This window comes from Cystoisospora suis (assembly GCF_002600585.1).
Source record: "Cystoisospora suis strain Wien I chromosome Unknown contig_1942, whole genome shotgun sequence".
Taxonomy (NCBI): Eukaryota; Apicomplexa; class Conoidasida; order Eucoccidiorida; family Sarcocystidae; genus Cystoisospora; species Cystoisospora suis.
Window position 1 is genome coordinate 17072 of NW_027154742.1, and position 19711 is coordinate 36782.

Here is a 19711-nt window from a genome sequence, read left to right on the forward strand (position 1 = left end):
GTCGTAGCGAGGGCGTTACAGTCTGGTTACACTCTTTGAGAATGGAGGACCACATCAGGAATTTTTCTTCAGTTCGGCCTTTGTCTCATCCGCCATTTGCCGTCATGCGTTACATCTTGGATCTTTTTTTTTTCCACCAGGGGCCGCAGGGAAAACCTTGTCATCTAGCCGGACCCAGTTTGGGGGATCGACCTCTGCCGCAGACTCGCGACGGGCGGTCTCTATAGGCTTGCACAGGTGGGAGTTGCTCTTGTGGGCTTGTCCTGACTACGGGCTTCGGGCTCGACCTTCCTCGCGAGCTCTTGTTTCGGCTGCGATACTGGCGAGAGATCTCGCCAGTATCGCAGCCGGTCAGTTCCTATAACGGCTTTGAGACTTCGGAGCGTCGTCGGACCCGATCTGCTAAAAGCATCCCATCGTTTTACCGGGGGCAGCACATCCGCACGTGTCCCCAAAGAGCTTGTCTGCCAATTTCAGAGCCAGGGCACTCAGACTTCGTCCCTGCCCCGTGGTGCCGCTCGTCCTGGATGAGAGCGCTCAGGCGTTCTCCGGCTTGGCAAATTTCCTTCAAATCCAAACACCACGGTGCCTTGAGAATCACGTTGGGCACTCTGTAGTGCAACACTCAGAGCCAACCGGGCTCGCCACAATGTGACCCGCCGAACAAGTTTCCGTGGCGTAAAGGTGTGGTGTGCCGCGGTTTCAGACCGTTCTTCGTGGTTTGGGCCTGCAGGCATTTCACTGCTCATTACTGGCATCCCCAGTGACCGGGTGGCCGAGAATTGCTGGAGCTCCCTACCTGTCGCGTAAACAATGGTAGAAAGTTGACTATGTTTCTCTGGCGGTCGGTGATCCGCCCAGCCTACAGCATCACGCGAGGGTGCCCGTTGTCCACGCCGTCAGTTGTGGAGCGGTGGCACGCTGTTTCGACAGACGGAGTGTTTTGGTGACCGGGGAGCTCGAAAACTATCACTCCTTCATGCCAACTGACGACCCGCTGAATTGAGACACAATGGCATTCTGGGCGGCAGCGGTGAGGTAGTGTTTCGCCGATGGTTTCCAAGTTGCGCCCACTGGGCAAGTCAGAACACTGACAGAAAACGGCAGACGACGTTCACCACGAAGGCAGGAGACCTTCCAGAGGGCTTTCCGGACTCGAACAATTGACTCGGCAGTCGTGCTACTAGGAGTCCACAAGAGACCGAACAAACTGGCGCTCAAATGCCGTCCTGCAGTACACTGAGAAACGTTTCTGAACACTAAGGAGCTGCAGACATAAATACCTCAGCGCGCGTCGCCGCCTGCACCGTTTACCAGGTTTACCGGGAACGCCGGGCTGCGTCACCAAAGTCCCACTGATGCACTCTCGCCGCACCTTCCGATGACAACGGAGACCACGCGTTTCGAAGCAGGTCTTCTGTTCTCTTCCACGTCGACGACCGATCATTTGCTGCTGCCCGTCGCCACCGGGGCGACGAGAATGATCGCGTCCCCCCGGAGAAAGATAAGGGACAGCCGCCGCGTTGTGTGCTGACGTTGCAAGACCACATGAGCACACACGCGCCAGCTGACCGGGTCGTACTGCCAGCTACATCCAAGTAACGAAATATCCCGCCTCCCAGACTGTATTCTTCACGCTAACGAGTTAACTCTCTACCGCCCCCGCTACTGTCGACGCCCTATACACCGGATTCGAGAACAATTTGTAGTACAGTCAAGTCATCTCCTCTGACAACCCGCAAAGAGAGCTGTCCAGTCAACCCCGGAAGCCGCGCTTGATCGATGTGGTACTTGGCGTCCCGGCGCGCTGCGGACAAGATGAGAACCAGTTGATTCACTGTCACTAAACACACTGGTACGTGGTGACTTTCTGGAGTGCCACGCCGGCGTTGAAATTCACGCTTGGCCAGTTGGCTTGGCGTTTCGCTGAACACACGCACTGGCGCAGGAACAGACCCACTTTATCAGGTGAGCTTCCTTCGATCTACATGTCCCCGCCGTCAAATTTGCCCTTTGAGGCCGTCCCGCGACCAAAGCTCAGCTTAGCTGTCCGCATTTACCTTTATCTGTTCGTCGCCGGTAAGGGCATCTATCGTTACCGTCGTAGCTATTTCTTCGACGTCTCCCAGGACCATGTTCAGATGCATGTCGTAAGCCTGTGACGGACACACAATGCACCGAGCCGCTGGACGGGGTTGGGTTTCAAATTCCACCTCCAGCCTGAGGGGATCGCTCTAGCCGACGATTGAAATCAGCATCGGCTGCACACATCTGGGCTGCGGGCCCTGTAGAGCTGTGGCGTTTTTTTCCCGTCATGAATTTCCCTCGCGATTGCCGCTCGGGAGTGCTCTTCTCCGGACAGTGCTCACAAAAAACCAGCAGACTGTGCAACACAGCTATACTCCACGACAAACTAGGCAGTGCGTACTTCAGATGGCCTCGACAGACATTTGCAGCCTGCGGTCTTGTCCGCACGGAGGGGGCCGGGAGAACTGAACACCGCCGTTGTGGACGGCTGTCTCTGAATAGGATAGTAACTCTCCTCTATAGTGTTCAGGGACAAGCACATAACGGCAACCGGATGCAGACGCAATCCGTGCGGACACACTGATACGTCGGCGTAGACTATGGAACTGTTGCAGCGGCTCTGAACCCAGTGCGTTCCGGACGCGTGGTATGCGCTTCAATACCATACAGATCACGAAAATTTGTCGACACTGAACAGGATTCGATTTGTCTAGGCAGAGTTCCGGCTTTACCGAAAACTTACGTGGAGTTTGCCAACCAACTCGCGATCGCCTCTGCACTTGACCGTAACCTTCTCGTCCAGGCTGACGCGGACGATGTCAAGGGGCTCTGTCCGAGAGACGTCCCACACAGTGTTACAATTTCCATCTAACGCACAGAGGGATGCAAGAGTGCGCGACCACTGCACTGGTTTTCCCCTTCTTGGCGCCAGTCTGAACATGGCTACAGTCGGAAGATAATCCCCGGTCTCATGTACGGTGAACTAATACACCCGCCAACACAACTAACACGCTCGCAACGACGCAGGATACAACTGCCGCACAGCAAACCCTCACGAAACCGCAATCAAAGCAGCACATAACTCTCCGGTCTGAAGCAGTTACTATTCGTACGCTCAACACCAACGCTGCGAAGACACTCTGCATCAATATGAGCCTCAAAGAGACAGCGCGCATATACGCACAGGAATACGTAAGGCCGCAGATAAAGCTACGCAGCCAGAGCGCTCGTCACATAAGAGAGCTAGGAACGCCGTGTACACGACTGGTCGCAGGGGCTCGCTGATGTCATTTCGCAACTAAAGAAAAACACACCGTATAACTCCTTGCGGGCCAGGAAGCAGAAAAAGGCCCCGGAGGCATGACCTCCAGTGAGCTACGCGGGTCCGCATCGCCCGAAACAAATGTTCAGCAGCCAGGAAAAACAGGTTTCTTCGCGACTGAACTGTTGACCTTCTCGACGGCAGCGCGTACGGCCACGAGGGCAGCGAGGGACACATGCCAATGGCCACCGCACCACGGATTTCAGGATGACCTGTGTGGTAAAGACCTCGAACTACGGGTGAAAATGGGATCGTCTCGTGGGACGGTCCAGCCGCGGGTTGCTGGTTCTGGGTGGCGCTCTCGGGTGCGGTGGGCAGTGCGAGATATTAGCCCTGATCCGCTGTGCAGTAGCCCAGCAAGTGTACGAGAGGACGCCCCTAGTGTACAGCGGAGTAAGAACAAACAACACGCCACTTATCTGGACTGGGGACAGCGCACATAGGAACGCGCCTCCAGCTATCTCGGCTGTGTTCGCCACGGCTTCGCGAACCGGGGGCAGCCTCTATCCCCACTGCTGAGACATTTGGTGTCAACACAGCGACGACCGGTGACGTGAACTTACTCTGGAGAAGTGCGGTTGGTTCCATTTTGCTCGAGAAAGATCAGGATTAAGGTGGAACAGATGGAGAACATGGCCCTGTAGCTTCATTCATAACCCCCGAGCATAAGCTGTCCTTGAACTCTCCCAATCCGAGAGAACGCATCAGTCTGCTGCCAGCGTTAACTCGCCGCCCGCGTCCTTTCAATTGATAAGCAGAGTAAGTCTCTGCTTGGACAGTTCTCCAAACCCCCCCGGTTGCTTTTACATCTCCTAACGCAACTACCACGTGAGTACCTTTACCAGATCTGCTCCGCGGTCTACCTCCATCAAGCAGGAAAGTCAAGGAAAGACTACTCACACAGCCCAAGCCCGGTAAAGCGACGCGGGACAACACGGGAAATCGCCAAAATCCTGCCAGCACTGCAGCCGAAAAACGCGGCGACGCGTGCTCGAGTGCGCATCCGGGAAAAGGAAGGAAAGACGGCACCGACCCGCGCGTGACCGCCACATTCGCCGGTTGAAGCTCACGAAAAGCGATATTCGGGAGAGAAGTGAAAAGAACAGCTTCACACACCCTGCAAACAACCCCGGACGTGCACCCGGCAGACTGAACAGCATGCAATGAAAGTGTGACAGGAAATGGTAGTCTGTCCCCAGACGAGCGGCAGCCCCGGGAACAGCCGCGCAGACGGCGATTTTCGCCCCCATGTCACCCGACTGGCATCACTTATGTAAGGTTCGCTGTTAGCCTGCCAGCCGCGAAGGCTCGACAGCGTTTGGGTTTGTGCCCATGTGTTTATCTCGGGGCCGAATTCTGCCGCTGCCGGTGGCATTACGTGCGACCTACGACCACCACTGGGGCTCGCTTGTGAACAAGCTCTCTCACGTCATGACCATAACGTCTCCCCTGGCTTGTCTCGTTACGAGATGGACGAATCCACTTTCGACGGAAAGTTCTCAGGCACCGCTGCCTCCTATGTCGGCTGCACTAGCTTGTCTGCAAGCAGTGGCAGTCTCCCGCAAGCAAGAGGGAAAGAAGACAACAGCGTGTCACCGGTTTGTAAAAGAAAACTCTCTGCAGAGCACTGTACGTCTACCGCTCGAAGTATGCACTTGCAACCAGCGAAGACCAGGAGCCCACTCATCGTGCACGACGACTTCAAACTTGTGGACGATCAAGGCTGTCGTCGGAATAAACTGAAGGTCGTTCCCCCTTACTGGCACACATTTGAGACGGACGTGAAGATGCGCTGGAGAGACCGGGAGTGAGTGAAGTGCACAGGGCCTCTTCCCAACGTTCCGACGCACACCTGGAGAAAAGCGGTAGCCAAGTTACTTCACGTCCACTCGTCTCCGCTCTGATCGTCAGGCACGACAATATGTTCACACGTGTATTTACAGGGAGCAGATAGGCATGCTCAGCAGTTGTACACTGGGTTTCCAAGGCCGTGTCCAGAGGCTTCCCGCGACTGTCTAGGATTCACACGACTACAGAACCCTGTGGCGCGCACCTGGTGAGTCAAGCTGGAAGAGAACAGCATGTCTCTACCCCGGAGTCGTCCCGCCGTCGCCTGGAGCCTGTCTCACAACTGCGGTTACTCATCTGGCCCCTCAGCTGGCACTTCTACAATGCCAAAACTGCTTGCTGAATACTGGTCGCCCGGAGGGCCCCCTCTTTCTCAGGCATTGAGCCAGGGTAGCGTGTGCGTCGCTGATGCGGAGAAAAGTTTGGTACCGGGGCAGAGGCACCGCGATGAGGGAATCATACAACCTTGTGTGCAGCATGAGAGACGACTGGGCGAGCCTTGTTTGTACAAGGTTTCTCGGGCTATGAATGTGTCGCCTTCGCAGAATCCTCTCCGTGCTGACGTCTGAATTTCGATCGCGCCCTACCAGCTACTACCAACAGGCCATCGAAAGCCGTAAGCACGTCTTGCTGAACGGGCAGCCGTGCACCTGTGAAACTGTGCTTCGGAATGGGGACCACATTACCCACAACACCATAGAAGTTGAGGTACGAAGCAGAGCAAAGGCGCCTGCACATATTGCCTGTATGTCTGTATATATGTCCTGTATGACAAATATACTTATAGCGGGGCGGGCTCATATATATGTATATAGTAGATACATGTACTTATGAGTTCGCTCGTGCCGGGGCGCGTGTCAAATTAGTCCATGACATAGCCGCCCGCCGTCTTGCAACCTTTCCGACGGTACCCGCATGCCCACGTAGTAAATCCGGGCGGGGATGCAGAACTGTGCAAACCTGCCGTTCGTCTTCATACTGGTCGGCATTTTTTCTTAAAGGTAGCAAAGATCAAGGTAGCTGCGTCTCTCTCTTTCCCGCGAACCCAGGGACGCGGGGGGGAGAGCAATGCTGCCTGAGTGGGGCAGCTTCAGTTGACCTTCATTTTGGGGGGGGGGACAGACGAGGCTGATGGATTCCTCTTTTAGTTCGGGGCGGTGTAAGGACTCCGGATGGCAAATTCATACCTTGGCTGGAGGTGACAAGAGCACTGCCGGAAACTACCACTAGACAGTGAGCCCAGCACAACGCCTGCACATCTTAGTATTTCAAGCTACACCCGAGGCTTCTGCTCAGTGTCCAGACCGCGGGCTATGTGACGGATGGGACAACGGATAGGCCGCGGCGTCAGAGCTCCCGAGAATCTCTGGCTCTACGTACTGCAGCGTTGCCCTGCTGCTGGCTGACACTGGTGTGCTCTTTTCTGCAGTTCGCACTTCCTGCCCTGGCTTCGGTTTATATCCTGCATGAAGACGACAATCTTCTTGCAGTCTTCAAGCCGGCAGGCATGCCGTAAGCGAAGAGCCTGTTGCTCCAGTGTAGTTGCCAGTGTCTCCACTCGATTCTCTCGGATATTCTTCAGAGCTCGCCTGAACTGCAGTAGGGTTGGGCACCCCCTACGTCGCGACAGCGACAGGCGGCCCGAGAGCAGCTTGTGCGAATGCGTGTGGCGCAGTGATTTGGAAGTGGGTCAGTCCCGGATGGGGCAGAAATGCTGATTGTCCCCCGGGACTTGTGCCGAGTCCAGTGCGTGGCTTACGCTGACTGAATCTGAGGTGGGCAGACCGAACTGGTTGTTGTCTCCCAAATGATCTCACTCGTCCAGCATGCTCGCTAGCGTACCGGTGACTGCTCTCTGAGTACTCCGAAGGTTCACACACGGACAAGCAAGTATCAGTGTAAGGGTAGCTGTTAGTGAAGGGCAAGGAAGATTTCTTGTGCCTGTTTTTAGTAGGGAAAGAGTTTTCGGGATCTCTTCTGGATCACCATCAGAGACGACGTCATCAGTACGGAACCCATGAAAACACTCTGTTCTTGCCAGAAGTGCAGCGAGAAGCACGGACGCGAGCTGTAACCATCTGGGTGAAGGAAGTCACGACTTCGGGTTATGGAAACCAAAGGGTTGTGTGATACGGGGTGAATTGTTCAGGGTGCACCCTCAGGGGCGTTATACTCAAGGTTCTCTGACCGGGATTTTGAAGAAATTTCACCTTCGCAGAGATAGCTCGGGTGAGCTTTTGCTGGCAGAATCTGATGGACAGGCAGTGACACACGCAAATGCAGGAGGCAGGCGACAGAACGTGCTTTCGTGGATGTCAGCGAAGCACGTTTAGCGGGAACACACCGGCGGTGCAGGACCATCCCAGTTGCTTCTTCCTCCTGGGGACCGGGGTTGCGTCCAGAGGTAGCGCTACTATCTTCTTTAAGACCTAGGCGCTTTTGCTGGCTCGTGTTTGCGTCTCGCTTTTTTCAAAGGTAGCAGTTCTCTCATCGCCTGACAAAATCATACCGTGCTCCAGAAGTCCATCCAAATAAAGGTCAAGCGAGTTTGTCGAATGTCGCTGTGGGCGAGCTAACACGTAGTACAAACAGGCAAAGTCAGGCAGGGCACTTGTCTCAGACGCGTTCCGGCGCAGTGGCGCCCCTTAGCCCCTACCCTGTTAGCCAGCTTGCGAATTGCCTTCGTCTTCTCTCTATGCTCTCCGTGCAGCCTATCTGCATCCCATCAACCGCCTTGACCGGGTGACCGCCGGAGTTGTCGTCCTTGCCAAAACCCGTACGTCTGAACGAAGGGAAGCGTGGCCAATTGGCCGGCAAATCCCTAGGGGGCTAGTTGAAAGATTTTGGGACATGTTTCAAGTCTCAGTCTTGCTTACGATGACAAGGCCCCCGAGGGAGTGCCGAGTGGATTCTGTGCTGGGATGGACAGATGAAGCCTGAAGGGAAAGTGACTGGTCGGGAAGGAGCCAGCCCGCGAGCGTAGTTAGTCATCGACAGAGGGCGTACTGCCAACTACGCAGATCAGAGAGCAAGTAGTGCTGTGGTACAAATTAACACAAACAGACGGGTCGCAAAGCCTAGGTAGAGATCTAGTTCGAGGGAGGTCGTACACTGCGAACTGATAAGACGATGTACGAGGCGGCGGAACTCGTTGCGCAATGTCCCGAGAAAGAGGTCTCCACTGGTCTGGTCCCTTCTACGTAGCTACGTGCGGCAGGAACCGAGAGAGTGTGTCAGTAAGAAAAACCCGGTCAAGCAGCACACCGAGTGCTCCTTGTGCCTTGCCCTTCTTTAGCATCAATGTCCAGGACGTTGACAGACGCATTACCATCGGCCCTCAAGTTGTACATCGCGAACGTGCAAGGGGACTTCGGTGCAATCGTGGAGCAGGTACGAGTCGCTCAGCAGCGTGTCCCACCGTTAGGAGGTGCAAGCCTTCGCGCCTTCAACTTAGCCGAACACGGAGCAACGCCGCAGCAGCTGACTGCTGACAGCAGAGAGCGGCGGGACGATCTAGGCCAGTCCGGTACACAGCGTGCGGCGAGTCCCTACTCCACAGAAGTGCCAGGCGATGAGACACGTGTTCTCGGTAACAGCGAGGAGAAGGCGCTGTTTCCCGTGACCCTGATGGACCCGCCACAGCTAGGGAGCAGCCAAGAATGTGACGCGTCGTGTGGTTCTGCAGAAGGAGTCCCGTCGCTGGCCGCTGAAAGACGCCGGCGGAAAGACCAGAAACGGCAGCAGAAATTGCAGAAAAAGACACAGCAAGCGTTGCACCGGCAGCAGCGGGAGCGCGAACTTCAGGAAAAGGTGTCCAGGCAGACCTGCCTGGATGAGCGTTTTACCTTGGAGGTACGTTGTAAGATACTCCCCCGCAGGGTTCTTCCTGTTGGGCTCAATCACGATCAGCGGGTGGGCGGCAGCCGTCGAGTTTTTTGCACGTCTAGCTAGACCTTTTTTTTTCGCGACTTGACTTCCTCGCTGCTAGCGCGCACGTACCTTTGGGGAAATGAGTAGTGGGGGAAACTGTGTCCTAAGGCTGGTCCTCCCTTTTGTCTAAGGAACATGGACTAATACCGTTGTAATGCCGATCAACCTCCGGTCGGCTGCTGCGTGCAGGAAGCGACCCGTCGAGGTATATTCTCGGTGACCGGGCTTTCTTTCGGTCCTGGGCCTCTCAAAGGTTCTGCCGACAGTCCCGGATGCCAACGCGAGGCAAACGACCGCTCGGAGTCCTTGCAGGGAAAGACAAGGCCACAGAGCTTCGCAAGGACAGATCCCGAAAGCTCAGAGTGGCTTCGAGTTACGGCCCGGTTGGCAGTATCGGACTGTTTGATTGGTCGCCAGTTGGCTGTGACGTGGAACGAGTCATACGGGAAAGAGGCGGAGACCCTTTTTCAACTTCTCTGCTATGATCGTAAGCTTTCCACCGCGCTTCTTCCACGTTTGTTGGGTTCTTCACTGCGATGTGTCTTTCCCCGTTAGAAGGTAGTTCTGCTCCAGCCTGGCTTAGCCGTCTCACTGAGAGCAGGGGGCTTTGCGGTGTGTTTGGCGGGATTGCTGTACCAAAAGAGGGGTAGGCAGTAGGCAGCAGGTTGATGCCTTTACTGAGAAGGTCAGCATTGGCATCCGACCGTTTACGGACTTGTCAAGAGCAGAGATCCTGACGCACTCAAACAAAGAGCTCGTTTGTCATACGAATACGCGCAACCCGTATACCTCAGTCTGAACTGGTTGAGCTCAGTCCCTCTCGGGCAACCAGCTGGAGAATGAGCGTTGTTCTTGTTTTTCATTACAGCGTGCACTGGAACGTCACTTGTCGCCTGCATCCCACTGACCGGACGAACGCATCAAATCCGCAAGCACCTTCAGATATTGGGTTGTTCCATACTTCGGGACAAGCTGTACGCCTGTACGTCCAAGCCGGTTCGACGCATGTCTCCAGTGAGCAACTTGTCGCTGCAGGAAGAACTGAGGACGCCACTGTTGCAGCCAGAGGAAGCACCGAAGAGTGACGAGCGAGTTCCTCACTTTCAGGACCAGACAAAGAACCTGAGGGCGTCCGTCGAGAGGAGTAAGCCGCCCGTGAGCTGAAAAGTAATTTCCTCTCCCGGGGAGCTTCTGCTACGATACCGAGACAGGCAGAGTCTGTTCTCTATTTATAGCATAGTGGTCGGAGGTGGGCTCACGCAAATGGGACGCTGGCTTGGTTCTGGTCTGGCGGGTCTCGGGAATATACCTGTACCCCCCCTATCCGGCCGTCGGGGCTGCCGTCGGTGACGCGTTGGATAGCTGTGCACTTGAAGCCGAGAGCAGTCTGTCTTGCAGTGGGTTATTTTCTGCAGGTGTGCTAATAGACTTTTCCATCGACGAGCTCCGAAGTGCGAACAAGGCCTGCCTCGGCTGCAGCTGCCCGGGGTGCAGCCGTCCCCTCACCAACTTGACCATTGTTCCTGAGAAGCAACGACGTGTGGAGGCCGAGTGCCTGTTCGTCGACCGTCTTCGAGAAGCGGCGCCTTTGACTAACTTTGTCGTCTCTGAAGACGGAAGGAGCGTGAAGGTGCCCTACATTGTTGAGGAGCCACTTGAGATCCATTTGATGTCTGCTGCCTATCTCTTTGATCTTTCCCGAGGTTTCCCCAGTGTGCCTGAGGGGACAACATCAGCTGCCTCTTCAAACCTCCGACAGCCTACCGTTTGTGGGGAAGTTCAGCAAGAAGCAGAAAGCGGCGACCCCTGCCAAGCTACCACCCCCCCCGACGAGGGCTGTTCTCATCCGGGCCCGGGTGGAAGTACGAAGGTGAACGCCGCGACCGTCACCTCGGATGGAACTGTGTTGCCACAGGTACACGTGGAGTCGGACACCTGTCATCACGAACCACGAAAGCGTGACTACGAAGATTGCAACGATCGCTGTTTCTTCGTTACGTGTCCCGCTCAAGTGGTACCTGAGTGGGCGCGCCTCGCAGTGACAAATGAGCTTGCTGGCGTGCTCCAGCGCCTTCGGAGCTCGGCAAAGTGTGCCGGCTGTGACGTGACAAGAGCTTGAGTTCAGAACCAAGGCATTTGGACTGTCACAGACTGGAGTCTGCCATGGGCGCGACCCGCGCCAACCGACCGCGTTGTTGGACTGGTGTGTGTTCCTGGTCAGTAGGAAGACGGAATATGCTCGAGCTTCTGTGCGCCCGGGCAGCCACGAGTTCGCGAACAAAACCAAAAAGTATGCTTGACAGCCGCAAAAAATTCCCTTTGCACTACACACGTAGCGACGCAGCAGAGGGTCGGGCAGGCAGGACTGTCCCACTACTCCCGCGGCGTTCAGCATACGGCTTGCGAGCTGAAGTCCTCACGCTGTATGAGGGTGGGCTGTTGTGCGACTTGACTGGGGCCACCAGTATGAAGTTGCTGCCGTCGCCCGATTCTGAGAGGCAGACTGTCTAACGAGAGCCTTGCTACTCGAACAGAACAAGCACTTAGCCGCCTAAGGAGCGAAGGCGCTCCATATGACACCTACACAGCGGAGTACTCTGCTCCAGTGAGCTTTGTGGCTGCCAGGCTCACTACAGCGTAAAGACCTGACCGGTCTGCTCTCCGTAATGCGGATGGTGTTACGAAGTTCAATCTGTTCGACAGGGTACCGCGTATTCTTTACAGAAAGCAGTCAATCTGTATCTGCTAGACCGCAGTAGTTATCTTTATTTCTCTTCTTGGTAAGAAAATGAATAGCGAAGATTAACATTAAGTTCGAAGACACTTCTGGACAATTACGCACGCGGGAAGTCTCTCCAGTCTTGCCATCGTGTGCCACTCGAGGACAAGTGGGCTGGCCAGTCCGCCGATCATCAGACTGAGTAGCCATGGCATCGCTTCCACCTGGGAGGGCACGTTCGCCTGCTTCAGTCGAGCCGAGCACAGCCGCTGGGATACAAAAAGACAAAAACAACCTGCCCAACGTTAAGCTTCGAAGCCCACATTCCAGAAGAGGAAAAACTGTTGCTACCTTCGTCTTTGACCAAGACGCTGCCGCAGATTTCCGACTTTTAATTGGCTATACGGACAAGAATCCAAGGTACGGAGCACTCGACTGTTGAGGCTCTGTGGCACATGCTGTCAGGGTCCCCAGAAGGCCGATCAGAGGCAGTGCTAAGCTTGATGTCCGCCAGAACCGCGATCCCACCTAGTACCACCTACGTCGACCCTATCAGCAGCAAGTACCATTCATCGAGAAAACCAAGTGCACGAGTCTGACACAGCAGCTCGCCCCTTCACCACCGGTTACGCTGCATTCGTCTTCAGGTGCTTGGCGGCCTATACCCGTCACTCGTACTGAAGGTAGGTTCTCTACTGCACGGTCCTGGTTCCTTCGTCAAATGCTGAACTCAGGGTGTCTCCGTTGTGGACCGCCTTGCCATTTTTCTCGACAAGACAGTTGTATTCAAGAAAGACGCCACTGAGATATATGTGGTTACCATGGTTTTTGATAGGTACAGTAGAACCGTAATTGGCACTCCCCCGCGTAACTCCGCGGCTCTGATGGACCTTTTCGTGCCGCCGCGTTCCCGCGTTGGTCTCGCAGTCAAGACAGAACTCTGTGCTTTCAGTGTCCTTGCCCCGCGCGTTCACTGGTAATTCTAGCCTCCCTATGGGCTCAGGGAAGTCATCAGATGAACGGCCGCTCCGCTCCACCTGAAAATCGGTCTATGCCCATTTCGTACGCCTGTCAGCAGAATCTGAAAGAAAATGTGATCGAATTGTTTGGTTGCAGTCAACTTTTCCATATGACTGCGGATAACTGAGGTTGCCCCGCCGAGGCTGGCGGTGATAACCAAGAAGGCCTCCCCTGATGAAGAAGAATACCTGCGCCAGCTTCCACAGTTTCAGAACCGAGAGAAGTGTGCCCACGCCCCTGCATTACGCCGCGAGATAATTCCAGTGAGTATAGAGGCTTCTTTTGAGACTCGTTGAACCGCGGATACAAGCAACAAACCCCAAATGCAGCTGCGGACTCAGGTGGTAACTTGTCGACTTGTGGGAGTCTCCTTCACGAGGTAGCCACGCCACTGTTCACATGCTGTCGGCACTTGTAAGTGCGGGATGAATGGAGTGGACACGCGGGCCCACTGAGCAACTCCAGAAGCCGTCGAAGACGTGACGCAGTTGCGGGACTCAGGCAAAAATCAGTAGACTTCCACGTGCCACCGGCGCTCCTGTTTCAGTTGACGAACGAAGTCCATCCCCGATCCAGCGCATTCCCTAGCAACTCTCGCAAGAACATCCTCGACGCCAGACAGCATACTTTTCAAACCGCACACATACAAATGGCCACCGTCTTCTTGTAGAGCCTTCCACACCTTCGCACGCTCTCGCCAGACAAGGTCCTACACAAGAAGCCATCGGAAAACCAGTATCGACAGAAAGGCTTGACGGCACCTCCAGTAACGGACTCGCTCGAATGCAGCCGGGTTCCCACCGGCGCCACACGGAGCCAGCACACTCGTGAATGCGATTTGTGTATAAAACTCCGGTCGGCGGACAAGGCTGCTAGGAGTGCATCTTTTGAGCGGCAGCTGCACGGCATTCCTGCGGCCAGGCGAGCGGTATCTTACAAAAGGATCCACAGTACACGGCGCCCGTATCGCTTTGCCCACCTCCGTTAGTCAACCCCAACCGATACGAGCACAGCTGGTTTATGACTAGGAGAGTCCACAGCCAGTATCTCCCTCACGGCTCACACTTATCCCCCCCACGCTGTCGGATACAGCAGGAAAGCTTCAGCTAACCAAGGAATAGAAAGTGCCTGATGAAACACCCATGCACTTCGCACAGTGATAGCTACTGTCAAGCATCCTGCAAGCGCATTCCTGGGGTCAAGAGAAGTGAGCCGCGAGCAAACCCACCCCTATAGTTGTTGCATACCTGAATGTACAGTCTCTTTCCATCTTCTCGGTGCATCTGACGCGACAGAGCCAGATGGAGTTCTACTCCCGACGACTCATCGGAACTACAAGCCTTCCACTCGTTCAGGTAAGGCACTGCCTCCGCTGTCCTTGCTCCAACGAACAAAAGGATTCTCGGCTGCCTGGTGCTTGTGTGCCCAGCTGCCATGCCTGACGGAGTGGTTACACGCGGAAGTGACCCGAAGCAGCGCTACCGAATGCCTTCATCCGCCAATGGCGGGACGAAAAGTACACGAATGGCTGAGGTAAAAATTTTGCTTTTTGCTTCCGTAATCTCAAACGAAAAGCTACAGTCTTCTGCTACTCGACGAAGTAAAGCGCAGTGGTCTCAGGGGGCCGTATACCTTAGAAATACTCGAAACCGCGGGGAGTCATGACTCAGGCAGAGTCCACGACCAGGAAAAAACGCGGGGAAATCCCAGTGCACTGCAGCATGGCTCAGGTTCGAAAACAAAGCCGCACTGTCGTCGTCCCGTTCTGGCCCGCAAAGACCGCATAGTGACTAGGGCGTGTTTCGAACATGCTCCTACTAGGCCCGCTCTTCACGAGTTGGAGCAGGAAGTTTATCTTAGAGCAGCCAGCCTCTGCATGGTCCGACTCAGCTAGACTTACGCCGTAGTCTCCGAGATTGAATGTGGCCACGAAAAGGTGCTACTCCCGTCCCCGTAGCCAGCATCACTAGAGGAGCGTCCTCCTGTTTCGGTAAGAGCAGCGTCTTCCCCATAGGGCCTGATAACCGGAGACTCGCATCGTTTACCGAAAGCTCACCCAACTTTCACAGAATACCGCTCACTCGCCTGAGCATTGCATGACACCAATACTTCCTCTGGAGTAACAGTCTATCACGCGCCCATGGCTGTGGCGCAAGAGCTACCCTTGAAAAAAAGCAGCTGGGCAACACTATCGATCCTGCCAGACGGCAGTCTGAGTCGGGCACTGCTCCTGACAGTGGCTTCCAGCCTATTTACCTGTGACTTCAAATTCGTCTCCAGGCTTGGCGTTGCATATGAAAGTCGAGCATACGCCGTCCTTGCTGGGGTCTCGCTCGCCGGTTAGCGGATCTGTGTAAACGTGTTTTTTTACACACTGTGCACAAGAACAAAACAAAAAACAGTTTGCAGCCTAGCTTCCCTCAACTGAAGAAGCCAAAAAGACTGACGACAGCAGGAACTGGCCCTGTGAGGGGTACCGCAATTTCATCTCGGCAGTGGCCCTTACTAAAGTGAGGGTGCTCCCAGTCCCGTCATCCCCGTAGCGAGATGAGGCGATGCTGTAGATTCGAGGGCTGTCACGACGTCGAGCTGCCATGGGCACTCCTCGCCGGTCTTCTGCAGCAGTCGGGAGCCGAGACGCATCCGCCTCCGGCGATGCTATTTGTCCTGTAAAAAAGGGCCGGGCCCTCCCAGACGGCTTCGGCCTGATTGCGATAGACTGCCCCTCTACAAACCGCAACCGGCATGCATGATGAAGAACAACAGTATAGATCTCAGGGATATAAGCATCAGTATCAGCGCGGTGTCTTGGCTCAGCCCTGCCCTCTCCCGTCGCGGGAAGAACGGAGACGACTCGGCATAGAAGGGGTGCAGAGGGTCTGAACCTGTCCACCGGAGACACAGAGAACACGTCAGCGGGGAGAATTCTGGGCGACAAACTGAGACTGCTCGAGATGAATAAGTCGACTCCCACTTGATGGGGAATGTACCTGCGATCGCGCACTGAAGTGGTTCTCGAGTGAGCAGCGTCGCACGGTACAGTCACCAACGCTTTCTTATCCGGTTCGCAGACTCCGCAGAACGTGGCTTCCCAAAGAATTCTCTACAGCTCACGCCGCAGAAAGGGGCCAAGGCACAAGAGAACATGGGGCGTCGTGCACCACGGCCTACGAGGCCTCACCCTCGACGCCGACCCTTGGATGCCACTGTTTCAAGTAATAAGAAGCTGGCCATCAGTTGCGTGTCCGAAGTCCGTGTTTTGTACCTGCGGCCATTTCCCGTCTTCACATGGGCTGGGGATTCGACTGTACACCTACGTGTTGATTGGGACGTCGCTGTCCAGATGCTCAAGGCTCTGAAAGGTGCTTGACTCAGAAACAGCCTGCCTTTGCCCTGCAGACGGTTGATCATTTGCTGCGCTCATGGCATCACCCTCTGAGTAGACCGGAGAAGCCTCTGTGTGACCCGGTGTGCTATAAAGCAGGCAAGTAGAGATAAAGTTGTTGCTGGCCCCTTGGTTCCACGCCTCCCTCCTGCCGGCATTCCATATGCCGTTGCTCCGCCGGAGCCATCTGCCGTGACACTCATTTGCCGGCTCTTGGGACGCCGTCCTGGCTATGAGGGGCAGCTGAGCCCGAAGCCTACACGGAGACGATGCTGACACAAAACCGAGTCTGCACAGCAAGGACCGCTGCTGCGTTCTATCAATAGCTCACGAGGCTTACGAAAGCGAGTCCCCGTCGCAAACCGCTTCCCTACTGCCTACACGTGTGCCAATAATGCGAATATAGCGACCGATTTACGAGGAGCCTGCTAGAAATACAGCAGCAAACGAAGGCGTCTGAAGGCAGGCGATGAAATGAAGCTGCCAGAACCCCGCTCGTCAGGCGGCTTCGATCCAACGAACGCGCTTTCCTTACCCAGTGCCGGCGTTCAGACGGGCGGGACTCGGGGATCTTCACCAGGCTGGCAGTACCTTACCGGCGCACTACATCTGACGAAGGCGGTATACCACTCCAGAAAGGAGTTCTCAGACAGAAAGAACCGAGAAACAGCATCTGGATGCTACGAATTTAGTGGCCCCCCCCCCCCTCAAACAAGGTGTCTGTGTTTTGTTTAAGGCACTGAGGCACCGTTCTCCTAAGCACGTGTGCGCGCTGTCGCGGGTGGAGGCCGAAGTGGTTGTCATGCAACGATAAAAGACAAGGAAGTAGCGGTGAGGCGTCGGGCGGATTGGCCATGAACTGATGTACTCCGTTGCGTTCGCCGAAGGCAAACACTAGTTCCCGTTTTCCAGCGAAGTGCGCGAATAAGATCTTTTCAACAGTCCGGCTGACAGGGGACTTGACGGCAGTGGGGGAATCCATCCACGCGTTCGCTGCCGACGAAGCTCACCTTGCTCCTCCCGCAAAGGTCCGCCGTCCATCAGTCTTTGTTGAAGCTTCGAGTACGGAGCTGCTAGACGTAAGCACAAACGCCAGGGCGGCAGGGACGGATTCCCCGGAGCGATTTTCAGACGCCACGAGAAAAGAGATGCAGAGCATGGCGATAGGCATCGCCCTGCCGGCGCCACCCCTAACTACGCTGCGATCAATGGAGCACGACATCGTGAGTCGAGGGTCACGAGGCCAGGATCCTCATTTCTCTGGGAGGCACAGGCGGCGTCTTTACGGGAAGCCTCCCCGCAGCCAGGAACTACTTCATCCAGCTGCGCGACAACAACGTTGTTTTGTTTCTCAGGCTTCGGACCAGGAGCTGCAATGTGGGTCGCATGCCCGTGAAAGTTAGAGTCCAAGCGCCCTACAGACTATGGCGTCACTTTCAGGGGGACTCTGGCGCCACGCTACTAGCGGAAACTCTGAACTGTGCCTGTGGTGTCTTTTCGTCCCTGCCGGGACACCGCAGGAGACGCAAACACTGAGCGCCTGAACTTAGCCGGGCTAGTGGCGAAGTGCCATCAATACGGACAGAAGCCACTGTCAAAGGTACATCGGGAGGGAACATGCACGAGGAAGCCCCGGCTCAAGCGTTGCAGAGGGTAATCCCCGAACGGACATGGAAGCAGGAATTTGTGGTACACCGCTACCTGCTTGGCCCTGGCTGCTGAGGCACAGGTCGACAGCGCCAAGGAGAAGCAGCATGAATAACTTTTAGCACTGCCCTCACTGTGCACGAATGCTATTGGGGAAACAGTGCTTTTACCGGCGAGGACGTTCGTTGGCCGGAAGTCGTTCCGGAGTCCGGGTAGTTGCCCGACTAAATGGTGTGTCTACGGAGACATGCAAAGACGCGTCATGGGAGACTGACCCACCACGAACAGGTTCTGCGGCCTTAATCTGCTCGTCTCCACATACGCAACCGCATCGCCCGCCCTGCCTGCAGGAACTACAGTTGCCGCTTGACAGCTGGCGATGAGATTGCGGGATTCGCAGTGACCTCCGTGATAGATGCTGTGGCAGCCAATGTCTCGATCGAGACGAAGGAAAGCAGCAGCTGTTCGCCGAGCTTTGTCGCTTTCTCATTGCCTGCTCCCTCTGCTGGTTCGAGTGAAGGGACACGGACCCGCCTCCGATCTGGTACGCTGTCTGTCTAAACGCTTTGCGCGGACTCCATCCGGTCCAGGCACCGGCTGGACGCTCGCTCCTGTGCACCTGGGAGCTGCTGCTCGACTGCGCGGACCACCATAGTGCTGCGACGTGAGCGGAAGGGCCTTCTCACAATACATCTCGCCGGGTCGCCACCCTGGTTCCGTGTCTGGGTTACTGCTCCCGAGCTAAGATTCCTGGCACCCTGTCGGCCAGGGGGAGTCAGACGGTTCCCAGGCGGACGCGCAGTTGTACTGGCGCTGCAAGTACAGCCTCTCCAGCAGCGCGGACTCGGCGTTTGGGGCGACCACAGGAGGTTTATCAACGGCTGATCGAGACTGGCTTGGCCTCCAGAATGGTCCTTCCTGGTCCTGCCTCGTTCCAGTGGAGTGAAGAGCAAAAGAACGCCTTAAATCCGCTCAGGGACGCCTTAGTTCGGGAGACACAAATGCAGATTGTAGCCCGGCGTCTCGCTCAGCTGCAGCATCTCTGACGGCACCGTGGATTCCCGGCGCCAGAAAGTACTGACAGTTGGGTCTTTCCCAGATTCACACGGCACACTCCAAATACAAACAAGTATCTTACGACGTCGTTAGTGCCTGGTCTCGCAGGGTACGCGTCTCCGTCCCTTTGCCTGGACACTGCTGTACCCCGGAACCGTGTTCCCAACTCTCTTTCTCGCCGTCTGGGAAGGTGTCTTGCGCTCCTATGTTTGCACCTGGTATTACTCAGGTCGAGATCACGGGCCTTCCCGGCTGACATTGAGCTTTTCAATCGCCGCACTAAGCCTGGATCCACCAGTCAGAGGTCCTGTCGGTGGCGCAAAACTCTGCAGTTTGAGGTTTCCAGGAGATGCCTTTCTGTCACGAATCCCAGAGCCATGGGAAGGCTCTGACTCCCCACGGTCAACCCGGATGTGCCAGTGCCTCGGCTTTGGTGCACCAAGGTAGCGCAGTGACTAAAAGAGATGTGTGTCGGACCCGACCCACAGGAGAGGAAACAAGCGACTGAATCACACTGACTTCATGTTCCAGTTAATGGGAATGCAACTCACTAGGGTGGTCCTCCGGGGCCCTCCCGTGGGAGCCCGAGATTTTCGAAAGCGTCCCTGAGGCTCCAGACGCTTCCAAAGAGGAGATTCTCACTCTGTCGAGGTTTCTTTCGTCCTCAGTATAAATGTGTCCTAAAAGACTCCTAGACCGGAGCCTGTGTGGGAATCCGTTCAGCTGGGGGGCTTCTGTACGGCAGGCAGCATGTGGA

General features: G+C 55.6%; 3 protein-coding genes across 3 annotated transcripts; 1 reads left to right on the forward strand and 2 right to left on the reverse strand.

Annotated features, from left to right (window-relative positions):
* Positions 1-1076: 1076 nt before the first annotated feature.
* On the reverse strand, positions 1077-4600 carry CSUI_004227 (uncharacterized protein; the record flags this gene model as incomplete). The annotated part of the gene is made up of 4 exons (XM_068064420.1): positions 1077-1530; positions 2061-2156; positions 2771-2895; positions 3913-4600. A coding segment is annotated over one exon (642 nt), but the record flags the coding sequence as incomplete, so codon positions are not given.
* Positions 4601-4656: 56 nt separating this feature from the next.
* CSUI_004228 (rna pseudouridine synthase superfamily protein) lies at positions 4657-11039 on the forward strand (the record flags this gene model as incomplete). The annotated part of the gene is made up of 9 exons (XM_068064421.1): positions 4657-5156; positions 5743-5905; positions 6627-6709; positions 7347-7426; positions 7908-7973; positions 8493-9049; positions 9317-9614; positions 9996-10271; positions 10543-11039. Coding segments are annotated over exons 1-9 (2358 nt in total), but the record flags the coding sequence as incomplete, so codon positions are not given.
* Positions 11040-11957: 918 nt separating this feature from the next.
* On the reverse strand, positions 11958-18390 carry CSUI_004229 (ferredoxin nadp+ oxidoreductase fnr). The gene is made up of 8 exons (XM_068064422.1): positions 17262-18390; positions 16184-16507; positions 15373-15751; positions 15123-15240; positions 14767-14883; positions 14114-14304; positions 12667-13575; positions 11958-12115 (listed from the first exon to the last, which is right to left on the reverse strand). Exons 1-7 carry the CDS (start codon positions 17471-17473, stop codon positions 13375-13377), a joined length of 1542 nt encoding a protein of 513 aa, XP_067923605.1. The 5' UTR covers positions 17474-18390; the 3' UTR covers positions 11958-12115; positions 12667-13374.
* Positions 18391-19711: the final 1321 nt, after the last annotated feature.

Excerpts from the sequence above, each read along its gene's own strand:
- CSUI_004229 (XM_068064422.1), bottom strand. The coding sequence starts at position 17,473 with ATGTCGTGCTCCATTGATCGCAGCGTAGTTAGGGGTGGCGCCGGCAGG. Across the intron at positions 14,884-15,122 it reads AGACGAATTTGAAGTCACAG|GCCCTATGGGGAAGACGCTG; the intron begins GTAAATAGGCTG and ends TCCGGTTATCAG. Across the intron at positions 13,576-14,113 it reads GAAAGAGACTGTACATTCAG|GACCTTGTCTGGCGAGAGCG; the intron begins GTATGCAACAAC and ends CTTCTTGTGTAG.